The 22,715-nt window shown below is 42.9% G+C and overlaps 1 protein-coding gene across 1 annotated transcript in view; it reads left to right on the top strand.

Moving 5' to 3' along the window:
* Positions 1-22,715, top strand: part of SPTBN5 (spectrin beta, non-erythrocytic 5) — a 1,780,873-nt gene that overhangs the window by 1,697,855 nt on the left and 60,303 nt on the right. Inside the window, exons 63-69 of the mRNA XM_069208774.1 lie at positions 11,948-12,052; positions 13,231-13,839; positions 16,399-16,470; positions 16,552-16,638; positions 19,043-19,134; positions 20,958-21,043; positions 21,488-21,548. Of these exons, the coding sequence (XP_069064875.1) occupies positions 11,948-12,052; positions 13,231-13,839; positions 16,399-16,470; positions 16,552-16,638; positions 19,043-19,134; positions 20,958-21,043; positions 21,488-21,548 (1,112 nt within the window). The remainder of the gene's footprint in view (positions 1-11,947; positions 12,053-13,230; positions 13,840-16,398; positions 16,471-16,551; positions 16,639-19,042; positions 19,135-20,957; positions 21,044-21,487; positions 21,549-22,715) is intronic.

The following is a 22,715-nucleotide window of genomic DNA, read 5'->3' as shown; positions in this document are numbered from 1 at the left end:
TTAGCTATGTTTTCCTGTCTTTCTCTCACCCCTTCTTTCTTCCTTTCTTTCCCTTGCTCTGAGTCTGAGGATGAAATATAAGTCCCAGTCCCCAGAAGGAGTGGTGGTGCTGACCTTTGGCCACCACTTACACAAATCACACAGCACCTATTACAAAAACTGCACATGTGCTAAGGTAATAAACATTATTGGGCTAAAACTGCCAAACTTCAGACTGGATTCAGCCAATAAAATTGTTTTCCTGTGAGCATCGAAATGTCCCAAAGTTGGTAATTTTCCTATGCTGCATTTAATACTCTTGAAAGACTGATCACATTCTTCAGTCTAGCTCAACTGGGCAGCCTTCCTTAGCAGCAACCTCAATGGTTGAGAAACGCTAGCAGAATTTTGGATACATTTTGAACAAACTTTTACCAAACTAAGAAATTATCGTACTTGGTCTTTGTTTTCTGGTTTGGGAGCTTACACAATACTGTTTGCCAAAACAATTTTTGGACTTATACCTTCACCTGAGATAGTGTACCGAAGATAGGTTACAGTGGATACTCTGAACTTACACTTTTCCTTTTTTATCACCAAGCCTGTATTCTGTATTCGCTCCAACAACTTCCACAATATTTCATTATGTTCACATTGGTTGGGCATAGACCAAAATATCATCCTGGAAAAACAAAACGTTGTCCAACCCTTCTAACACTTTCTTCATGACCCTCTGAAATCATGCTGCTGCAGAAGCCGCCCCAAAAGGCATCCGGATTAATCTAACTACTCCCAAATGGGTTACAAATGATGTTAATGGCCTAGAATCAGGATGGAGCATAAGCTGGTGGTAAGCAGAGGACAAATCCATCACACTGAATAATTTAGCATCTTTGATTAAAGCCAGAGTTTCAGAAAAATTTGGTAATGGTTGGCGATCAACCCAGGTGTGTTTATTTAATCCTCGCAAGTCAACACACATACGAATCTCCGTACCCCCTCCTTTGGTGCTAGAACTATGGGGGCCAACCACTCTGAGCTCTCAATTTTGTCAATTACTCCTCTTTTAATTTTTTTAATTCTTGTTTGAGTGGTGCTAACATCATATGAGGAGCTTTACTTACTTTAGACACACATGCTATTGCACCGTTCTTGAGAACAATTCTGTGTTCAAAATTCTTTAGTAACTCTAAATCATCTTGAAATACCTTAGGAAACGTAGCAACTATCTCATCTGAGAATCCGTAATTATCCAGTATTGGATCTCTCATAAATTCTTATGCTTGAATCATCCCCGTCGTCGAAGTTAGTAAAATTTTTCCATAAGCTATCATGCTAGCAAACACAAACATATAGCCTATCCATGACCCTTTGTAAAAAGAACCAAACTTGCACCAGCACCAATCAGGCACCAGCACCTTCTAGAATATTCCCCAGAGCGTCTCATTCACTCAGATTTTCAAGGAAGGAATCCCGCCACAGTTCTCCGTCATCAGAAACTTCCACTTCTAGAAAGTCAAGTCGACGACGGCACTGTCGTCGATGACATTGACAACGATGGATTCCACAGCCATCGTTTTCACTGTCTCGTCGAAGAGACCATCAGCGACTACGACTATGTCGACTTCTGTTTTAAAGGCTCCAGTTCCTTCAGTCCGAGTCACTGATAAGGCACAGCCATCATCGGAGCCGTGGATGAAATCTGCTCCAGAAAATACTTCGTCGTTGATGGGTTCGTCGACGAGGGCATCGTCGTCAGAGTCACTTCGCTCTATGAGAGCCCCAACGGCAAGGGCACAGTCGTCGACACCATCGTCGATAAGAGCACTGTTGACGTGTCGACGAGACCGTCGTAGGTGTCAAAACTGTACGAGGCCATCATCGGCTCCATCCATAACGACCTCATCATCGACAATACCTTTGATGATGCCACTAGTTCCTGTCAGTCAAGACATCGTGATCGTGATTCTTCTGGATCTCCTTACCTTCAAGCCACAGTAAACATTATGACACTGTCTAGATCTACAGTTTACCCTGCAGATACATCACCTAGTGAGGTAACAACCTTACTTCCTAGTCACCTGCTAGATCAGGAGGAGTTGGAGGATGAAGGACTGTTTGGTGATGTACACAGCCCATCCCAATTGCATGTCTAATATCAGGAGGATGATGATGAGGATGAGTACGAGCAACAGTATCAGCCTCATTATACACATCAAAAACTTTATTAAGAGCCATTACGTCAGCCGAGAGGCACTGTACAAATGCCTGCCTCCTTAATTCAAGACTTTCAATCTATGTTACAGGATTATTAGAAGAGGTTTCCATCTGCAGCTGAGACGTAGCTACCCTTACCTTCCTCTCCTGCTACACCAAGGAGTATACCTCCGCCTACAGCAACTCCCAGGCTTTCACCTAAGTCACAAATAGTACCCCCTTACAGAGAGGACATTTCCTCTTCAGAGGATAAAAGAGAAGAAGTCGAGATTTCAACTCCTCAACATCCTAACAATGATTGGGATGATTATTTAGCTCCTACACCATTGCCACCACCTCCTCATCCATCAGATTCTCCACTGGAGGATATAGGAGGTTTTCATAATTTAATAGACAGAGATGCCACACGGTTTCATTTACTGACATCTGTCTCACAGTCAGAATGCTGCCTCCATGACTTTAGAGACAAGTCAGTGAGAGCAATCCCAATCATAGACTTTATTTGGAGTGAAAGTATTAAAATTATGGAGAATCCAGCTACAGTTCCACCAGTTCCACAGAAGCTAGATAAAAAGTTCAAGGCTACGCAGGACTCTCCAGCATGTTTAACAGGGCACCCAAAACTACATTCTGTAATTTCCCAGGCTACCCAAAGACATTCCAAGAACCCATTGACACCTTTATCTACTCCTCCAGATAAGGAAGGCAGACACCAAGACAACATGGGCAAGAGATTCTCATCCATGTCAGCTACTACTGTCCGTGCAGCCAACTCTCTGGCGATTTTAGTTCGCTATGACCGTCAGATGTGGTCTGACATGAATGCCTTCATAGATCTAATTCCAGAAAACAAACAAACTGAGGCACGTAAAATACTGCAGGAGGGAGAACGTACTTCAGAAGAGATCATCGACTGCGCATTAGATATAGCCTCCACAGGCTTCCGGCAACTCTCGGGAGCAGTGGTATTGCACCACCAAGGATGGTTAAAAGCAACCTCTTTCAGGCCAGAGGTCCAGTCTAGGATATTAGACATGCCCTATGATGGTGAAACTCTCTTCGGCAAGCGTATAGATGATGCCTTACAGGCCATCAAGAGGGACACTGGCACTACTTGTTCTCTGGGTACCCTACAGTACAAGAAGCAGCCCTTTCGGGGAGCCAGAGGTAGGGGTTTCTCTTCGTTTTGTGGTTCCTACCATAGGCAGTACCAACAGCCACACTACAGACCGGCCTATCAACAGTCTTATAGACAACCATCTAAGACCACCAACATCAGACAGGGTGGAAGAAGGAAACAGAACTCACAATCCCGGGATCAACCTCGTAAGCAATGATCCTCTTCGGGCACCGGCTAAGCTTCCTTGTTTCCAACAATTCCATCAAGTCGGAGCGAACATCTCAAACTATCTACAGAATTAGGAAAACATAACATCGGACAAATGGGTGCAGGATATAGTGGCTCACGGTCATACGCTGGAATTTGTACAAAAACCACCCCACCACCCTCCTGCGAAATTGTATCCACTTCATCTTCACTCGCTTCAGCAAGAAGCACTCCTAATGCTCTCCAATGGTGCAATAGAAGAGGTCCCTGCACATCAGAGCGGACTCGGGTTCTATTTCCGTTTTTTTCTCATAAGGAAAAATTTCTACGTCAACAAGCAGGGAGGAACACAATCTCTTTCCCTCTCAAGAGAAGCAAAATCTCTCTGGGAATGGCTCATTCTTCACAAGATTTCTCTGAGAGTGGAACATCTTTCAAGTATGAACAACGCCCTGGTGGACTCTCTCAGCAAAACAGACGACAACTACCACAAATAGGAACTCAATCAGAGGGAACTGGACAATATCTTTCAGTGCTGGGGATGGCCAACCTTGGATCTATTTGCCACCAGTCAGAACACCAAATGCCAATTTTACGCCAGTCAATACCCACTCCCAGGGTCATGGGGGAATGCTCTTTCGATGCGATGGTCTGGGATCTTTGCATACACTTTCCCTCCCTTCCCATTAATCCCCAGACTTCTCAAGAAGATGAAATCAGGGGGTTGCAAGCTCATACTCATAGCACCCAAGTGGCCCAGACAGTATTGGTACACAGAGCTCTTTCTCCTGTCGGTGACCAATCCCTTACGACTTCCCAACAAGCAAAACCTTCTAATGGAGGTCAGATATGTCATCCAGATCCAGCCTGTCTCCAATTGCACGCATGGCTCCTGAATTCCATGAGTTCCAGGGCATGAACATTGATGAGGAATGCAAGGTAATTTTGTCCAGAGCACGACCTGACAGTACAAAAAAAAGACTTACAGGCTCAAATGGAGGAGGTTTTGCATCTTGTGCCATCAAAACAATATGCATCCTTTAAAGGTCTTACCAGAGCAAGTTATATCGTACCTTCTTGCTCTATCTAAAACTGGGCTTGGACATGCATCAGTTAAGGTTCGCCTGGCGGCTATATCATTATACAGACGCTCTGCAAATGCACTCTCCTTGGTTCTTCCAGGCTTAATAAACAATTTATGAAGAGTCTGTTTCACACTTTCCCTCCTGTGCGACCATCTCCTCCTCAATGCCATCTAAACATTGTCCTTTCACAATTACTGAAAGCTCAGTTTGAGCCCAAACACAGTGCAGATCTGAAATATCTCACATGGAAAGTGGCAATCCTCCTTGCACTTACGTCCACTAGAAGAGTCAGTGATATACAGGCCTTTACCACCAAGAAACCCTACTCCACTTTCTCAGACGACGTTGTTCTTCTCAGAACAAACCCAAGATACACCCCTAAGGTGCCTCCATCTTTTCACCTAAACGAACCAGTGATATTGAGAACCTTTTTCCCGAATCCATCAACTGTGGCTGAAAAGACTCTACACACACTGGATATCAAACGATGCTTGAAGTTCTACCTTCAGTGTACTAAACAACTCCAGAAGACAGACCAGCTACTAGTCTCCTATTTCCAAGGTTGTCAGGGTCCAGGAGTTACTAAAGCAATGATAGCTCGTTGGATTGCAGCCACCATTCAGTTTTGCCATACGAAGGCTGGAAAACCACTAACCAGATGGCCTAAGACACACTTTACAAGAGCAATTTCAACATGAGTTGCTCTATTTCAAGGGATGGCATTGGACAAGATATATCAAGCTGCAACGTGAAAGACTACACATTCTTTCACGCAGCATTGGAATCAACACAAATAACTGATTCACTCATAGGACAGGCAGTCCTGCACCATCTATTTCATTAAGGTGAGCCCTTTTCTTGAATGTGCATGTTTAATTCGATATGCAGATATGCAATGGTTTCTAACTCCTGCACAATTATTGCTTGATATGTATTATTAATGGATATATGTAGGGAAAAAAAATATAGATATATATATAAAAAGATTAAAATGCTCACACCCACAATCCACTGCGGGCATAACAGTTATTATGAGTACTGCTGGCTATTCAGATTCAAGCATGTGAATTTATGAAAGATCCAATACTGGATAAGAAAACAAGTTATGTATCTGTAACTACAGTTATCCAGTATTGGTATCTTACCTTCCCGAAAAGCGAGTCCAGGATATTGGGGCTATGATACCAATGTTTGAGCCTCTGTCCTGGATTTCAGTAAGAATGACTCGGAGGCTGCTGGGCCTCATGGCCTCCTGCAGGCTGCTGGTTCAAAAGGCCAGATGGCATATGCCGGCTCTGCAATGGGACCTGAAGTTCCAGTGGGCGCAGCATCAGGGGAGACTCTCTGACCAAGTCCAGATCTCAGCAGGAACTGTGAAAGATCTTTAGTGGTGGTGGCTAACAAATCAAGATTGGGTCAAGGGCAGATCCCTCTCCTTTCCCCAACCAGACTTCACAGTAGTGACAAATGCGTTAATGCTGGGATGGGGCAGCCACATGGGAGAGGCAGAGATTAGAGGCCTCTGATCTCTGACGGAATCCAGGTTTCATATCAGTCTATTTGAGCTCCGAGCGATTCGACTAGCATTGAAAGCATTTCTTCCCTCTCTCAAAGGGAAAGCAGTGCAAGTGTTCACGGACAACACCACCGCCGTATGGTAATGCAACAAACAAGGCAGAGTTGGGTCGTGGACTCTTTGTCAAGAGGCACTTAGTCTCTGGGCTTGGCTGGAACATCAGGACATTTCCCTGGTGGTTCAACATCTGCGGGGCTCTTTGAACGCCAGAGCAGATGGACTCAGCAGATGATACATAGTCGATCACGAATGGCATCTCCATCCGAAGGAGACAAAAGGTCTCTTTCAGCAGTGGCGAGAGCCTTAGTTAGATCTCTTCGCCTCTGCAGAGAACGTGCAATGTCAGATGTTTTGCCGTTGGAGTTTCCAAGGCAGCACTCATTTGGTGATGCCTTTCGTCTCGAGTGGAGCTCAGGCCTCCTATACGCTTTTCCGCCCAGAGTTCTGAAGAAGATCAGGCAAGACTGGGCCAAATTATCCTGGTGGCTCCAGACAGGGCACGGAGAGCCTAGTATTCCGAGCTCTTGAGCATGGCCATAGCTCCTCCAATCAGACTGCCCATTCGGGAGGATCTTCTGTCGCAGCAGCAGGGGACGTTCATCCACCCGAACCTGTCCAGTCTCCATCTTCTTTCGTGGAGAATGAGCGACAACAGTTGACTGCTTTTGACCTTCCACTGTAACCTCATCTTGGCAGCCAGGCATCTCTCAACCAAAACGGTATACGCCTGTCGTTGGAAAAAAACTGTGGCGTGGTGTATCGACAAATCTGCTGATCCTCTCTCTGCACCTGTTTGTGAAGTTCTGCTCTTTGTTCTCTCTCTTGCCCAACAGTGCTCTGCCTTGGGCACCCTGAAGGGCTATATTTCTGCTATCTCCGCCTTCCTGAGACTACCTGACCAACCTTCTTTATTCAAATCTCCCATTGTCTGGAGGTTTCTCAAAGGCCTCACACATCTCTTCCCACCTATCCTATTTATCATGCCCAAATGGGATTTTAATTTAGTCCTCACATATCTGATGTGCATTCCATTCAAGCTGCTTCATAGATGTCCTTTACAGCTCCTAACCATCAAGACTGCCTCTTGGTTGCCATTTCCTCTCCTCGCAGGGTAAGTGAGCTCCAAGCTCTGTCATCTAAATCACCTTTTCTGGCAGTACATCCTGACAAAGTGGTACTCCGCACTAGTGCTTCGTTTCTCCCTAAAGTAGTAACACCCTTCCATGTAGGTCAATCCATCACATTGCCTACTTTTTACCCACCTCCATATCTCTCACATGAGGAGGATAGAGACCACCACCAGGACCCAAAAAGAGTGTTGGCGTTCTACCTTGATTGTACTAAAGACTTCCAGGTGAACGATCAACTTTTTGTAGGATATGTGTGGTGAAGAAAGGGAAGGCAGTGCAAAAGAGAACCATCTCACGATGGGTCCTCCTATGTATCAAAAAGTGCTACACTTTGGCACAGAAGCAAACCTCTGTGGGCTTGCAAGCTCAGTCAACCAGAGCAACTGCAGCTACCACAGCGTTAGCACAGGGCGTTCCAGTCCTGGATATCTGTCAGGCAACCACATGGGCATCTCTGCACACGTTCACCAAGCACTACTGCCTGGACAGTCAGGTCCGTTGGGAAGGCTACTTTGGTTGTTCATTCCTACAGGACTTCCTGGTGTGATCTTGGTTCGCAGCCCATCTCTTTGAACGCCAGAACAGACAAACTCAGCAGGCGATGCATAGTCCATCAGGAATAGCATCTCCATCCGGAGGTGATGCAATGTCTCTTTCAGCAGTGGGGAGAGCCTTGGTTAGATTTCTTCCCCTCTGCAGAGAACGCGCAATGTCCGCTGTTTTGTGCGTTGGAGTTTCCAAGGCGGCACTCCCTCTGCAACACTTCTTGTGACAAGTGGAAATCAGACCTCATGTAGGCCTTCCCCCCAATACCACTTCTGCCCAGAGTTCTAAAGACAATCAGGCAAGACCGGGCCGAAGTAATCTTGGTGGCTTCGGACTAGGTACGAAGAGCCTAGTATTCCGAGCTCTTGAGCATGGCCATCGATCCTCCAATCAGACTGCCCCTTGGGGAAGATCTTCTGTCGCAGCAGCAGGGGATGGTTATCCACCTGAACCTGTCCCATCTCCGCCTCCTTGCATGGAAATTGAGCAACGACAGTTGACGGCATTTGACCTTCCCCCCAAAGTCTCTAATGTCATCTTGGCAGCCAGGCGTCCCTCCACCAAGATGGTATACGCCTGTAGATGGAAGCAATTTGTGGCATGGTGTATCAACAAATCTGTTGATCCCCTCTCTGCACCTCTCTCAGATGTTCTCCTCTTTAATCTCTCTCTCTTGCCCAGCAGGGCTCTGCTCTGGGCACCCTCAAGGGATATTTGTCTGCCATAACTGCCTTCTTACGGCTACCAGACCAAGCTTCTCTTTTCAAATCTCCCATTGTTATGAGGTTTCTTAAAGGCCTCACTCATTTGTTTCCTCCAGTTCCGTTCATCATGCCCCAGTGGGATTTGAACTTGGTTCTCACATACCTCATGTGCACCCCTTTCGAGCCACTCCACAACTGTCTTTTACAGCTCTTAACCCTTAAAACAGCTTTCTTGATTGCCATCACCTCTGCTTGCAGAGTAAGTGAGCTTCAGGCTCTTTCTTCGAAGCCACCATTCCTAGCAGTGCATCCTGACAAAGTGGTGCTTCGCACCAGGGCTTCCTCTCTTACCAAAGTGGTAACGCCCTATCACGTAGGCCAATCTATCACCTTGCCTACTTTTTACGCACCCCCACATCCCTCTCATGTGGAAGAGAGACTCCACCGTCTGGATCCAAAAAGAGCGTTGGCGTTCCACCTAGATAGTACCAAAGATTTCAGGTTGGATGATCAACTCTTTGTGGGATATGTGGGTGTGACGAAAGGGAAGGCAGTGCAGAAGAGGACCATCTTGCGATGGGTACTCCTCTGCATCAAGATGTGTTACGCTTTGGCGAAAAAACAACCCCTTGAGGGTTTGCGCGCTCGTTCAACCAGAGCAACTGCTGCTGCCATGTCGTTAGCATGCAGAGTTCCAGTCCTGGATATCTGCCAGGCCGCAACGTGGGCATCCTTACATACGTTCACCAAGCATTACTGCCTGGACAATCAGGTCTGCTGGGACGGCTATTTTGTCCGTTCGGTCCTGCAGGACTATTTGGTGTGATCTTAGTTTGCAGCCCACCACCGGGGATGGTATTGCTCGGGTATCTGTTCTAAGGTAAGGAATCTGTAACTAGAAGTCTCTATCAGATGCACAAGTTACTTACCTTCGGTAACAATATATCTGGTAGAGACATATTCTAGTTGCAGATTCCTTACCGACAGGCTCATCCTCCCCGCACTGCGAACTGACTTCTAGGGACAGGTACTTCCCTCTAACGGCCCTAGTTTTGGCATACCATTCTCAGTGTTCTTCATAGCTCCGCGCTACTGACGTGGAAAGTCGTGAAAAGAAACTGATGTCAGCACGCCAGGGTGGCACCTATATACAGCTGCGACATCATCATGGCGACAACAACGCCAATGATGCCAGCGGAGTCGACTCCCGCCACCTAACGGCGTGCAGGGGTACTGCTCGAAGAAAAAATCTCCAGATCCAGTCTGTTGCTTGGGGAAATTCTAAGGTAAGGAATCTTCAGATAGAATATGTTTCTACCAGATATATCATTACCGAAGGTAAGAAACTTGTACAATAATACAGCTTGTTTGTGAACTACCGAACATTTATCTCCCCCAATCGCAAGTAAGTATGAATCAAATATCTGCTTCCATCTTTTCCTTGGCAAAATAGGATCGCCCTTATCTGAAAGGAAATGAGGTTCAGAAATATTAGCGTCTGCCATAACGTCTGAATATTTGAATTGTTAGTAACACTGGAAGTACTTTGGGCTGACAACGTACTTCTCCGTTGTTCAAAGGGACTACAGTGTGCTGATCACTGAAACAAAGACCAGCAAATAATATATATACAATTCTGCCTCATTTATTGTCAGCAGTGAATTAATATCAACAATGTGCAGATCACCGATTAGTCTCAAAGGTGTGCGGATCATCGCTTGTTGCCGAGTGACCCGCGTGAGAAGGATTAATCAAAAATGGGCGTAGGCATTTACAATCAAGTTTTCCCTTGTACTTAAGAAGAAAAGTTGTTGCAACAAAACTGCTCGTTCTCCAGTACTCACATTCCCCAGCTTTATCCAATCACGCTGGACGGTCACTTGCTCACAACATCATCATTTTGCTCACAGACAGCAACAAGAGCACATCCCTCTCCTGCCTCAGTACCTTGGCCCGGTTCACTGCCTTCAACCGGTCGCAAAACGTGCCAAAGTTCCACCCACACCTCGGTTCAGCAAAAACATACACTGCGGTTTCACTCTCTCTTGGCGGCTCCCCTCGCACCTCGGTGTCCACAATATCACTTCAAAAGACACTTAATATGTGTCACCTAGGTTCCGATTCATCTAGGTTGGCGACAGTTTCTCCCTCATCACCAGTGTTAAGAATACACTTTTCACTTCAAACGTTCTTCATAAACCTTTATTAGGTTTGTAGCATGTTTATCCAACCTCCTCAGGCAGCGAACCAATTGTAACTGACCACATTCAAATCCCCCCCAGAAGCTTGACACTGCCTGGAATGCTGTGACCTCAAAGTGATTGTCTCTGCATTCCAGTCAAGTGATCTATTGCAAACCACAACAGTCATGCATTTTGATAATTCAGGAGTATGATTGTTTCCATGTCTCATTCTCTGATGGCTGGTGATGACGTGGCCGTGGCCTGACGTCATCTTCTTCCCCTCATCTATTCTTTGTGAAAGGGTTGTTGGCATGTGTATACATGTTCTTGCTTTTCCCAACAGAGCCAACATTTTCGACCATACCTCCACCCTTTAGTTAGAAGGAATTTGCAAAGCCATGTAGATCCTAGTTTTAATGTTTGGACAGTTTAGACTATGGTGTCTGCACCGTGTTTGAAAGGCCTTGTTAACCGCCATTCGTTCAAGCAATGCACTGCCATGGGGTCAGGTGTTATTATTGGTCGTACCATGGAGTATGATGCATAAGTAAATGCTCTTCCAGAGAGACAAAGTGAGTGTTCTAGGGCTTGGATGCCCTGGAAATTTTGGGAACACATTCAGACTCAGGTGTTTGTCAGTATTTACATTCTTATCGAGGCCTCTCAATGCCTGGAGATTTACACCTTTAAAAGGTAAGTGTTAATTAGTTCTTAGGAAGGGAATGAGAAAGAAAAAACTACAGAATTACTAGGGACATAGGGAAAGGTTAAAAACCTTCCCAATGGGGGAAAACAAAATAAATAAAAATAAAGTTCTCTCAAGCAAAGGCTTGTTTGCGTGCATTTTTCATGTACATATGTATGTGGTATTTGTATAGCGCTGCCCTAGACAAAAGACGATGAAAGACATTAGTAACCTTTGTACAGTACAAATGTGAAATTGCCTAAAAGTATATATGAAAGGGAATTGACAGTACTCCTCTCTGAGTACTTTTACAAACCTACGACTGCCACAACTGTCTATGAGTATGCAAATTCCCTTTCACATAAATCTGAACCCATCCGCAAAAGTTAACCTGGTGCAGAATTACCAATATGTTTTTGACAAAAGGGCCAGTCACTGGGGAAAAAGGAATATCGGACTGTGTACACATTTCAGACTACTATCTTATTGCAGCCTCTCTTTTTGGTCTTGTTTAGAACTCTGTGTCAAATGTAGAAAATCTTCTAAAGAAGCATGAAGACTTTGAGAAGATGCTCTTAGCCCAGGAGGACAAGTTTGACCAGCTAAACAGGAAAACGAAGGTAGGTGTTGGAAAAACTATGTAACTGGATGTCAATTGAGTACAAATCCGCACAGCCATAAAGTAAACTACCTTTGTCCTAAAGCACAGAGGTAGAAATCACTGCTATCCTATCAGGGGTCAGTAGTGAAACTGAACATGTGTTGTGATTGCGTTGCCACACCATTTAAAAGTATTAACTAAAGCTGCAAAAGATGCGTGAGCTGCGGAGCTTTCTTCAGTGTGGGCTGGCTAGTGGGTCATTACTGTGTTTGAGGCGGGGTAGAGGGCTAGTAACATAATTTGCTCTTTACTTACACCACAATCAGTCCATGCTAACTCTAGACCCCTCACTATGTTCTACATTTGGCAGACAAAGCTGGAAGTCAGATTTTCAAATGAGACTTACAAGGGTATGCGGTGTGAGATACTTGCTCCATCCTGCGCCTGAGGGTATAGTTGCTCTGGTGGTATCTCACATGTACCTTTAAGGTACAATTTTCTGAATGGTGGCTAGCTGGAGACAAATGGCACTCATGACAGACGTGCTGTAGTTCTATTTCTCCATGATTGCCCTATTGAACATAAGAGTCTTGATGTTGGCCTTTTATGTATAGAGACCTTCACCATAAAATGACAGAGAACAGCATAAGTGAATTTACCCATAGCAGGAGAGGGCAATTTGCATTTAATCGAGGAGATGAAAAAAATAATGCTGGGAAGGCAGTAAGGTACTACAGCAAGTTGTGACTGGGAACCCTTCCTTAAGGTTCTGGTCAGGAAAGGACTGACCCAGCATATAATAAATGACAACAAGTTTAAGGGTGACAAAAACCAGGAATAGACTCTCCACTTGCCCACCAAAGTCAGCTGGGTGACCCATATGTCTTCCATGCATCCCTCACTTCTCATCTAAACCACATCCGGATTTTAGGCAATAGATATTGTTATTAGATTTCATATCTCTGGTAGATTGTCTTAAGAGTTTGATAAAATAATCATTTTTGCACTGACCAAGAAGTGTTTGTGTCAGAGAAGAAGTAAAGGCATCCATTGTGAGAAACAATTGTGTTGTCAGAAGTAGATGAAAGCCTTCTGTAATGGGTAGCTATTGAAGCATAAGGTGGTCGGTGTCCTTTTTCCTGCAATCAATCTGCTTGAAAGATAATTTACATCCATTATATTTTTTCTGTGTTGTAGAGAGAGCTCAAGTTGCTGAAACAGATGACGACTGACGGGGATGGACAAAAAGGAAGCTCAAGTTTCATCAAGGTTCCTTCTCTAAAAAGGAAGCCTTCAGACCAGAAAACGAACCCTTCAAAACTACAAGATCGAGGCGTCTTTAGTAAATTCACACCACCCAGTCTCACTTTGAAGGATCCCATTTGCGTGGTTTCCCCAACCGAAGGTTCTGTAGACTTTTCTGACCCATTTAGTTTGTGGAGTAATTCACAGACTGGTTCCCTCAACAACAGCCCAGACATGGCATCTCCTAGCACATTGACACAGTCACCTCTTGTACCAAAACTAATGGGTCTTCAGGCTACATCACTTGAAAGCAGGGCACCATTGTCCTCTCCTCTGACTTCCAGGCTAACAACTCAGCAGTTCTTTAACAACATAGGGGAGCCAGACTCCGAGGTTTCATCTGTGTCCCCTGAGAAGAAATTTCATGGATGTCACAAGGCTGATATAAAGGAGGCCACATCAAACTCCCCGTTAGACACAGATCAGAATGTGTTTGACTTTTCTACAAAGGAGCCCAGTCAGCATTCTTTTTCCTCAGAGCAAGCAGTAAATAGAGGTTTGGTAAGCATCGAGTGTCTCTGGGTATGCATTTCAAACAGCTGCTATCTCAGAAATGTTTCAGTAAGAAGATGGTAGGAAGTAATACTTGCTGCCTTTCTCCTAAAAGGTGCTTGCATTGCTCCTCCAAATAAAAAAGCTAAGGGGCAGATTTAAGAGCCCCTAGCTCCTCCTTGCGCCACATTAGCATAATTTTTTTTTTCACACTAATGTGGCCCAACAAGGCCAAAATGGCAGTGCCAAATTTACAACGTGGAGCAATGCATACATTGTGCCACTTTGTAATACTTTGCACTACATTATGCCTGCACCAGGCATAATATATTCAAAGGGCCGTGGGGGTTCCCCCGTTCGGGTGGTGAAAAAATCAAGAGAATTCCGTCCGTCATTTATTCAGCACTTTTAACATCTACTGAGAGCAGGCGTTAAAATGAGGTACACCATTGTTTTCAATGGGCTTTGCAGGATTAGGTCAAAAGAAATTACGCTAATCCAGCAAAGCTCGGAACTAACGTCACAATGTTTTACTCTAATTCCCTAACTACCGCCATGGTGCCCTGTATCTTAGAGGGGCGCAGGGAAAGTGGTGCTGCACTGAGTGCAGCGCCACTTTCCTTAAATGAGGCCCTAAATGTTGCCAGACAAAAAGGCCCTTGCGTAAACAGTTGACAGCTCTGGCTATCACCTCCATAAATTCTATTGACACTTCTGTAAAACATGCATTCGGCTCTAAGAGTATGGTCTGACTTTCTAATAGCCAAAAGTATTTTGTGCCCTGTGGTTAGTTATTCATAGAAATAAGTAGCTACTGAGAGCTGTAGCAGAAACAGTTCAGCAGAACATAAAAAGTGTCTTTTGTCGAGTGTTTGATTACAATGAGATAGCACAGATTCTGTTGCTACCTTCTAACCCAGCAGTGGGTCTGCATCTCTTTGCAAATCTGCTTTATAAACTGACTTGAAGAATCCTCCGCGTGCTACTAGTCATGAAATACTGTGGGCAATTCACAAGCTCATTTTTGGCCCTAAGTTCACGTTATGGCTGAAAATGCCCAATTTACACCTGGCAAGAATTCATCAGGAGTTCACAAGAAGATATAAAGAGAATCCTAGCAGACAACAAACAAGTTCTCTTTTGCAGATGTTTGCACCATGAGGGAACCGAGTGTGCAGTAGTAGCTCCCACGAAAGGGTTGAGAAGTGGGCAGAATAAGGTCTGAGTAGTGTTGTAAGTTTGTGAATACCTGACAGCTTGTTGTACACTAAGCACTGCATAATAATTCAAATGGTAAACTATCAGAGGGACAGTTCCAGTAAAGGAGAAGCCTTTTGGTGAAGAAGACCAGCCTTGAACGCACACCCCTGTTAAACGTTTCTGTGCTGTTTTGTCTGAGTGCTACAACGATCTGTTTTGATGGCTTTGATAATCTGCTTCTCTACATTGGAGTTCTACAAGAGTACATCACACCTACTCCTAAACCAGTCTTTATGTATCAGTCCTATACAGTGGCATATATGCTTATAGGTGATATGTAACTGGTAATCGTGTATTATGGAGTGGTTCTGGTGACATTATAAACCATAAGGGAGGAGACTGAGTGTTTTTTAAATAGCATCAATATCTCAGTTGACAATGTAGGACCATGTTATACGTTACCAGGTACGCATTTGTTTATATTTTTGGGTAGTTAGCTTAGAGCTGTTTTCTCGGAAGTGTGGGTAACAATGGAAATTAACTGGAATCAGAATGTTTATGTTTTGTTTCCGGTTTATTGATATATTTTTGATAAAACAATATTGAGAGCCAGTAGATTTATGCAACTTTGTGTCGCTAGCATTTATTGCATAATTATGCATTTACTAAATTTGCCATATAATTTGCATTAGTTGCAGTTTTCACAGAAATGTTGTTTCTAGCTCATGTGTATGAAAATACTGCCTCATAATGTGCATGTTGTGTCATACAGACCATACCTTGCTGCATAATTTGGCTGTCCATGCCTCATAATCCTAGTAGCCCTGACAATAGTAAAGACCTTTAGAGTGGATTAAGGGTTGTCGTTAGTATGATACAACTCATATTTCTTAGGAAATCATGAAATATAGTTTCCATATTTAACTGTTTCCTCCATACCAGAAAGTAGGATTTGAATTTTAAATATTTGTGCATTTTCTTTTGCCCGGTAGAAAATCAGAAAAGCACAATATAATTTACCATATTCTTATTAGGATCACGTTCACAATGTAGCTGTATTTAGTGTTATATTATGCCATTGTGCTGTAATCACTTATAAGGTGATGTCTGGATGTATATAGCAAAATTAGGAGGTTTGATTGTGCAAATACCCCAAGCATAAAGGTTTGTAACTGTTTTTGCAAGTGACAGGGACAGCTTTTGAAAACAGCAAGTGGGCTGTTCTGAAACCTTAAGTTAGGTGACTTAACAAGTTTGCATTTGAAACTGCCAGTAAAGACGCTTGAAGCTACGTTAAATTCGCCACTTAGCATAATGGAGCTGCATTCTGTGGGATTTGACATTTTATGAAGTTATCCTCCTTTTCAGATCACAACACAAGACCCCATCATTATGGGATATCTTGAGGCACAACACAGACTGCTGTCAGGTGGAAAGACGGTCAGTAAACACATTCATTATTTTTTTATTTTATTGGTATTTTTTGATGCACTCCAACTGAGTAGAATCTTGTTTTTTCAGGCGAGCTCCATCTCTTGGGATGACTATTATGTGACTCTTAGCAATCAGACCCTCTTGTTCTACAAAACAAAGAAGAACGCCGACCAGGTAATGAGATTTATAAAGCCAGGAAAAAGATTTAACTATAGCAGCATAAAACACTTAGGGCCTCATTACGAGTGTGGTGGTCAGGACCACAGCCATTGCAGCAGTCAGACCACCAGAGTTCTGCCAGCACCACCAGGATCCATGATCCCGTAGGCCTGGCGGCGGAGATTGGAATCTGCCAGGGCAGCGCTGCATGCAGCGCTGCCCTGCAGATTACGACCTTCTTCTCCGCCAGCCTTTTCATGGTGGTTACACCGCCATGGGAAGGCTGGCGGAGAACAGGCCCAGTGGGCCACAGGGGGACCCCTGCACTACCCATGCACTAGGCATGGGCAGTGCCCACCCCTCCCGCCCAGCACCATCTCAATGTTCACTGTCTGTTTTGCAGACAGTGAACATTGAACATTGCGAGGGTGTGGGTGCACCCTGCAGGCTGCAGCATTTCCGCAGGCTCGATTATGTGTCCCACCTAGAAGGGAAACTCTTAATAGCTCCGGTAGGGTGGTTGCCATGAATGCGGTGGCCCCCCTGTCAGAAGATGGGGCAGACGGGCTTTCCTATCTGCCACACTCTTAATTAGGGCCTTACACACGAGCCTGTAGTAAGACTTAGTTTATCTTTGGCATTTGTCTATTACAACTGCAGGTCATCATTGACTTTTACTGCCTGGCATTGTGCATTGCTTTCCAAGACACTTAAGCGCTCTTTGCAACACTGAAAGGCATACATGTCTACCACAGCTAGAAACAAATATGTTGGGTACATATTTGTCTTCGCATTTTGTATTTGTGAAGGTCACTTGTCACTGCAGAGGCAGCCTATTGGTGCTAAATCCAGTCAAAGGGCACCTAAAAAGAGAAAACTGCATTGCCTGTAACTAATTAACTAATTGTATTGGTGAACAGACAGGTTTTAAAGGCTCGCCTAAAATTAGGATGGTCTTCAATAGGTGTGATCTCCAGGATCAGTGCGTTATTCCTAAATATGCATTGTTCACAGAATAGATCCTAAACAATATCACTGCTGGAGTTTCTGAGTAAAGTTCAGATCGTACCAGATCTTTTCCTTAAGGTGGTAAAGCCCACACCTATCACTTTGTTAATTTGTGTGGGCGATAGTGGGAGTTATCCATCCAGATGCCTAAGTTCTTTACTTGATTGGCTGGAGACGGCAGGGCCCTGCTTTCATAGGTCACTTTTTTCCAGTAGGATGTTACTGAAACATTTTCCCCTCTCTTCAGAGTTGAGGGTGAGGTTAAAATGAGCTGAGACTTATAAAAAGTGATGTTATGGCTTCTCAGTAAGTTCATCAAGGTTCAAAGTGCAGGTTAGGGAATAATGGTGAAAGGTGGTACTTTGGGAAACCCCACGTTTCTGATGGCACCATGCAGACACATGTAGCCAAAGACTGACGGTTTGCTGTCTGTAATAAATAACTCGTAATCCTGCACACTTGGAGCCTTTTGAGTAGGGTATTGTGGTTGACAGTGTTGAAGGCTGCTGAGAGATCTAATAAGGTCAGGGGTCCAAATCTGCCACCATCAGCGTTTGGGTGTAGATTGCCTAGGATTACAGTAATAACTGATTCAGTACTGTGCTTTGGTCGAATGCCAGCTGTTGGCCGTGACTACATAAGTGCTTGAAGTTGTTCTGACCACCTGCTCCAGATGTTTGAACAGGTAGGGGAGAACGGATATATGGCAAAGGTTAGACAGATTTTATTTTGTGGAACTACACCTAAGGATAATGGGCACTTCTGGCAAATGTCAGTGTGGGTAGAAGAGTTGATTCAATAATTTTTTTCTTCATGGTGGTGTTAAGCGGGTACGCATCTAAAGGGGAGCTTGAGGTTTGTCATTTATGAACTAGTTCAATATCTTTAGCTGTTACTTCAGTAAAATTATTTAATAGGGTCCCTGGGGTTCTGCTAGTTGATATTATCATTCTTGTGTTGATAGATTTGTATGCCTCTGCTCTAGGGTGGTATGAATTTTATCTACTTTTGAGGACAAAGATAGTCACTCTCATTACAGAAATATTTGGATGCAGGTACCTTGTGATTTGTAACATCTTAAATGTTTAATCAGCTAAGTAAGACTGATTGAGTAAAGTAAGACATAAATGACGCGCACAGGTACTTATAAATCTGCCTTGAGGCACTATGCAATTGAAGCCTCATGAGACACTGAGAGGGCGAGAGATAAATGTTCCTTGTCATCCAGTTGCAACAGTTATTGATTTGTATCAAAGGTATCAACAGTAATGTCTATTCTATAAAATTGCTTAAATACATTCCTGAATGGACAACAGTGAATAGATGCTTGAGCTTTGGTATGAATGTTGAAAAAAACAAGAATTACAACCACAGTTCCCAAATGAGATTCTGAACTTTCCATTTCCTGTAGAATGTAGCACACGTTCCCCCAATCGATACGACTGGTGCCCGATGTGAAACGGTGATGGATAACCCAGGGAAGGAAAACACCTTCAGCCTTAGGTAAATAACAATGAGATATCAGTTTTTATGATCTTGAGTAATAGTTTGTTTACAGTATATTCGTGTAATGTCAAAATGTGTAAGTCATACTTTGAAGAAGCCCTTATTAGCACTTTTCCACTGTCCTTTCCGTACAGCCAATATATTTACTCTACACCTTGGAACTGGAACGGCTGATGGATGAATTATGGTCCAGAATATACAATAATCGAGTTACAATGTAGAGATGGGCAAAGATTACAGCGTCATCCACAAAGTTTGGAAAGCTTGCGATACATGGAATTTGCCAAACTTAGCTTGTTGGAGACGTTTTGAACAAAAATACATTTTAGAAAGAGATTTATTTACAAAACATGTTTGCAAGCAGATTCTGTCAGTAAAAGTGAGCTTTCACTAAATAGTTTTTCTCTCGTACACCTACTTTTAACACACACTTTCTCCCTGACTTACTTTTTCTAAAAGTTTGCAAACTTTATAAGGTCCATAACACAATGACACCCGAGAATTGACTAAAAAATGGAGGGAAAACTTGGCAGGTCATGAAGTAATTAGTCTTCACACTTGCAATGAACAACCATGTACTGCTGAAACTGAAATCTGCAAGGCTTCCATTTACTTTTTTGAACCTACAGTCAGGCATGCTCACAACCTAGTTAGGTCCATTTTGGCCTGGCCCATCCATGATGGAGAAAATCACAGAATATGTGGGTGTTTTTGAACAGAAACATGTTGCTATCCTAAATCTATTTCCTAAAGTAAATCATGCAAGCTTCAACCCAGTGAAATAACGCGTGCACCTTACACATGAACTCATTTCACAATGTGCTGATTTGAAATTCACAAGAACAGAGAAACTCTTTAATCTATCTGGATCCCGAGATCTAAACATCCAGGTGTGAGTTTTAGAGGTTTTCTTAGTCGTTGAAGTACTCTTTTATTTTCTGTTGTCCTTACTACTTCCCCCGCATATGAAATGTGATTTGTTGTAACGTTTGTATATCGGCAGACCTGCAAAGAGCAAACAAAAGGCTACAACCTGCACCTCCCAATCCCTGGGCATTAGTTGAAAGGTCATATTTACTCCTCCTGTGTTTAATTATTATGAAGGCATCATAAATTAAATTGATTAAAGATGGGGAGGTGTTGCAGTGAGGCACTGCTTGGAAATTCCACTTCTTCTCTCCTCTCCTCCCCCAGTCGTTGTCTCTCTTTTTCCTCCCTCCCTGATGCTCCCTGTCCCAACCTCCTTCCACTCCCCACCACTCGCCCCACTTTAAATATTTTTTTGTGAAGGCCCAGTATTTGGAGAGTACTACATATCCTTCATTTTTGTGCCCTTGCATGCACTTATTTTTCAAGTTTTCTTTAAATATTAAAATTCCTGGCTGCAATGTTAGAACAGTAAATTTAAAATGGCAACTAAGCGCTGCAGCACATGCTTACTTACATGTCACGTCACATGCATCGATGGTCATCTTTGAATGTGTTTTCTGTGATAGGTAACTCATTGAAAGATTGCTAGTCATCTGTGTGCATTTATCTCGATGTATGCATTCATGTGAATATGTCAAAAGCCGATAATCAAACAAAATTAATTTGATGGGAACAATTATGATTAACCTATACAAGAGTTCAACCTGTACATATTTTCATATGGCTCTTCGAGCCTCACCCTGTAATGCACAAGTTGTTGCTAGGTGGTAGGTGGCAGTAGAAGCATCACCATCCCTGATACAGCAGTCTCTTAAAAAAGCTCCTCATAGATGAAGGAGATATGCAGATGTAATTGATTAATGTTGTTTTGTGTCTTCATTTAATTGTAGATTAGTGGATGGAGCAGAGTATTTATTTTCTGCACCTTCGGCCACAAAAATGGAAATTTGGATTCAGGCTCTTCAGAAGAAAAGGGGTAAGTCTTACATAAGTGTTTAGAAAAAAAATGGAACTCAAAACCCTGAATGGTATTTTGAGTCTGCTTCATGGAATAAATATATATTTTTTTAACCTGACTTACATTGACAAATTAATGTGAGAAAATTAGTCTTATAAGTGGAAGGTGCAACAATTTTGGAACTTTTTTTGGAAAGTTGTGTGAAATTTTCAAAAAATTTAACCATCCCAAATATTTTGCCTCTGTTAAATGGTAAAACATATCCGCCTATCCTAGCTTTAATTCCACTGCCACTGCGTAAGAAATTATTTTATTTAACTCTAAATTACGTTGTAATAAGTTATTCTATTAAGAAACGTTTCCATTTTAAATACTTTACAGTTTTTTTACTTTAACAGCATTAAAAAAACAGTGTATTTACCAATATATTAATTACTTTTTTTCCATCCGTTGACCGGATAGTGGAAAACAACATGGAGGGGATGGATATGCCGGTCACCGTTAACTCACTACATCGTCCCAGGTTAGCATGACACCTGCATCTTAGATTGTCGACTAACATGAAATTAAATGTTACTTATTAAACTTTCTTTTATTAATTTATTTACATGATTTACCACAAAAACACATTTTTCCTCAGCATTTACACATGCAGGAATGTATGTTCATGCATTTGTAAATGCTTAAAATGGAGACTGTGGCAACATTGCATGAGTAATTCTGGAATTGTTTGAGAATTTTGATAAATTGTCAACCTACTTCAAGGGCCGGGGTATGCCTATGAGATGAAAATTCCAATTAATTTATTATAAATTGGGTTCTGCACTTTTTTTGTGGGATCTAAAACACTACACACTGTGATTTATTTTCTATGAACGAGCACAGTACAACTCCATTCTAGCACACTGTCAGATTTTTTTCCAGTGGGGTAGTTAATGTCCTTTCTTAGTAAAGGTGCAGTACCCTTTTTAAGTGCAAACTTTGCTCTTTCTTATTTACTTTTGTAAACTTCTGGATTTTGGCTATGAAAACAGCTTTTGCCTATTTTTTTTATTTTTTTTCTCACCAAAATTAAAGGGGTGGTGGAATTGACATAATTTCCTTTCAACCTCGGATGAAACCACAAGAAGTGACACAAGACAGAATTTGATCCATATTAAATATAAAGATGCAGATAGGCGAGAGTGATTTGGAATGCAAGTGTGCCAAAATGTCTGCTGTCCTTTGAACTCCGTTCTGCTGTTAGCTACGGTGCGAATGAAGCTTTGACAATGGTCGGAGGATAGTTGCTCCCCAGTGGGGTAAGGTTTTGGAGACATCCTCTGTTGGATTCAGTTTTGATGGTCTGTCTCATTCCTAAACACATCATCCCAGGACTTTAGGAGCCAATACTCGGTATGACATAGACCTATCCTCTTCAGGATGCGCTGTGCATAGAGTTCTGGCGTCACATAACGAAACCACCCACAGTAGTTTTAAGCTGCATCATCTACTTTATATTTAGTATTGCAGCTAGACACTTGCTCTTTTCTTTATTTTGCTTTTCTCCATTTTCAGTCTGAGACTGAATTAAGCTGAGCACATTAATAAAAGCACATGGATACATGGCTCACTAACTGAAACTCTTTTATGCTTGTTTTATGGAATTACTTTAAATTTTTGACTACATAAATGTGAATATATTATTTAA

Source organism: Pleurodeles waltl, chromosome 9 (assembly GCF_031143425.1).
Source record: "Pleurodeles waltl isolate 20211129_DDA chromosome 9, aPleWal1.hap1.20221129, whole genome shotgun sequence".
Lineage (NCBI taxonomy): Eukaryota > Metazoa > Chordata > Amphibia > Caudata > Salamandridae > Pleurodeles > Pleurodeles waltl.
This window is presented reverse-complemented; position numbering and strand designations above follow the sequence as displayed.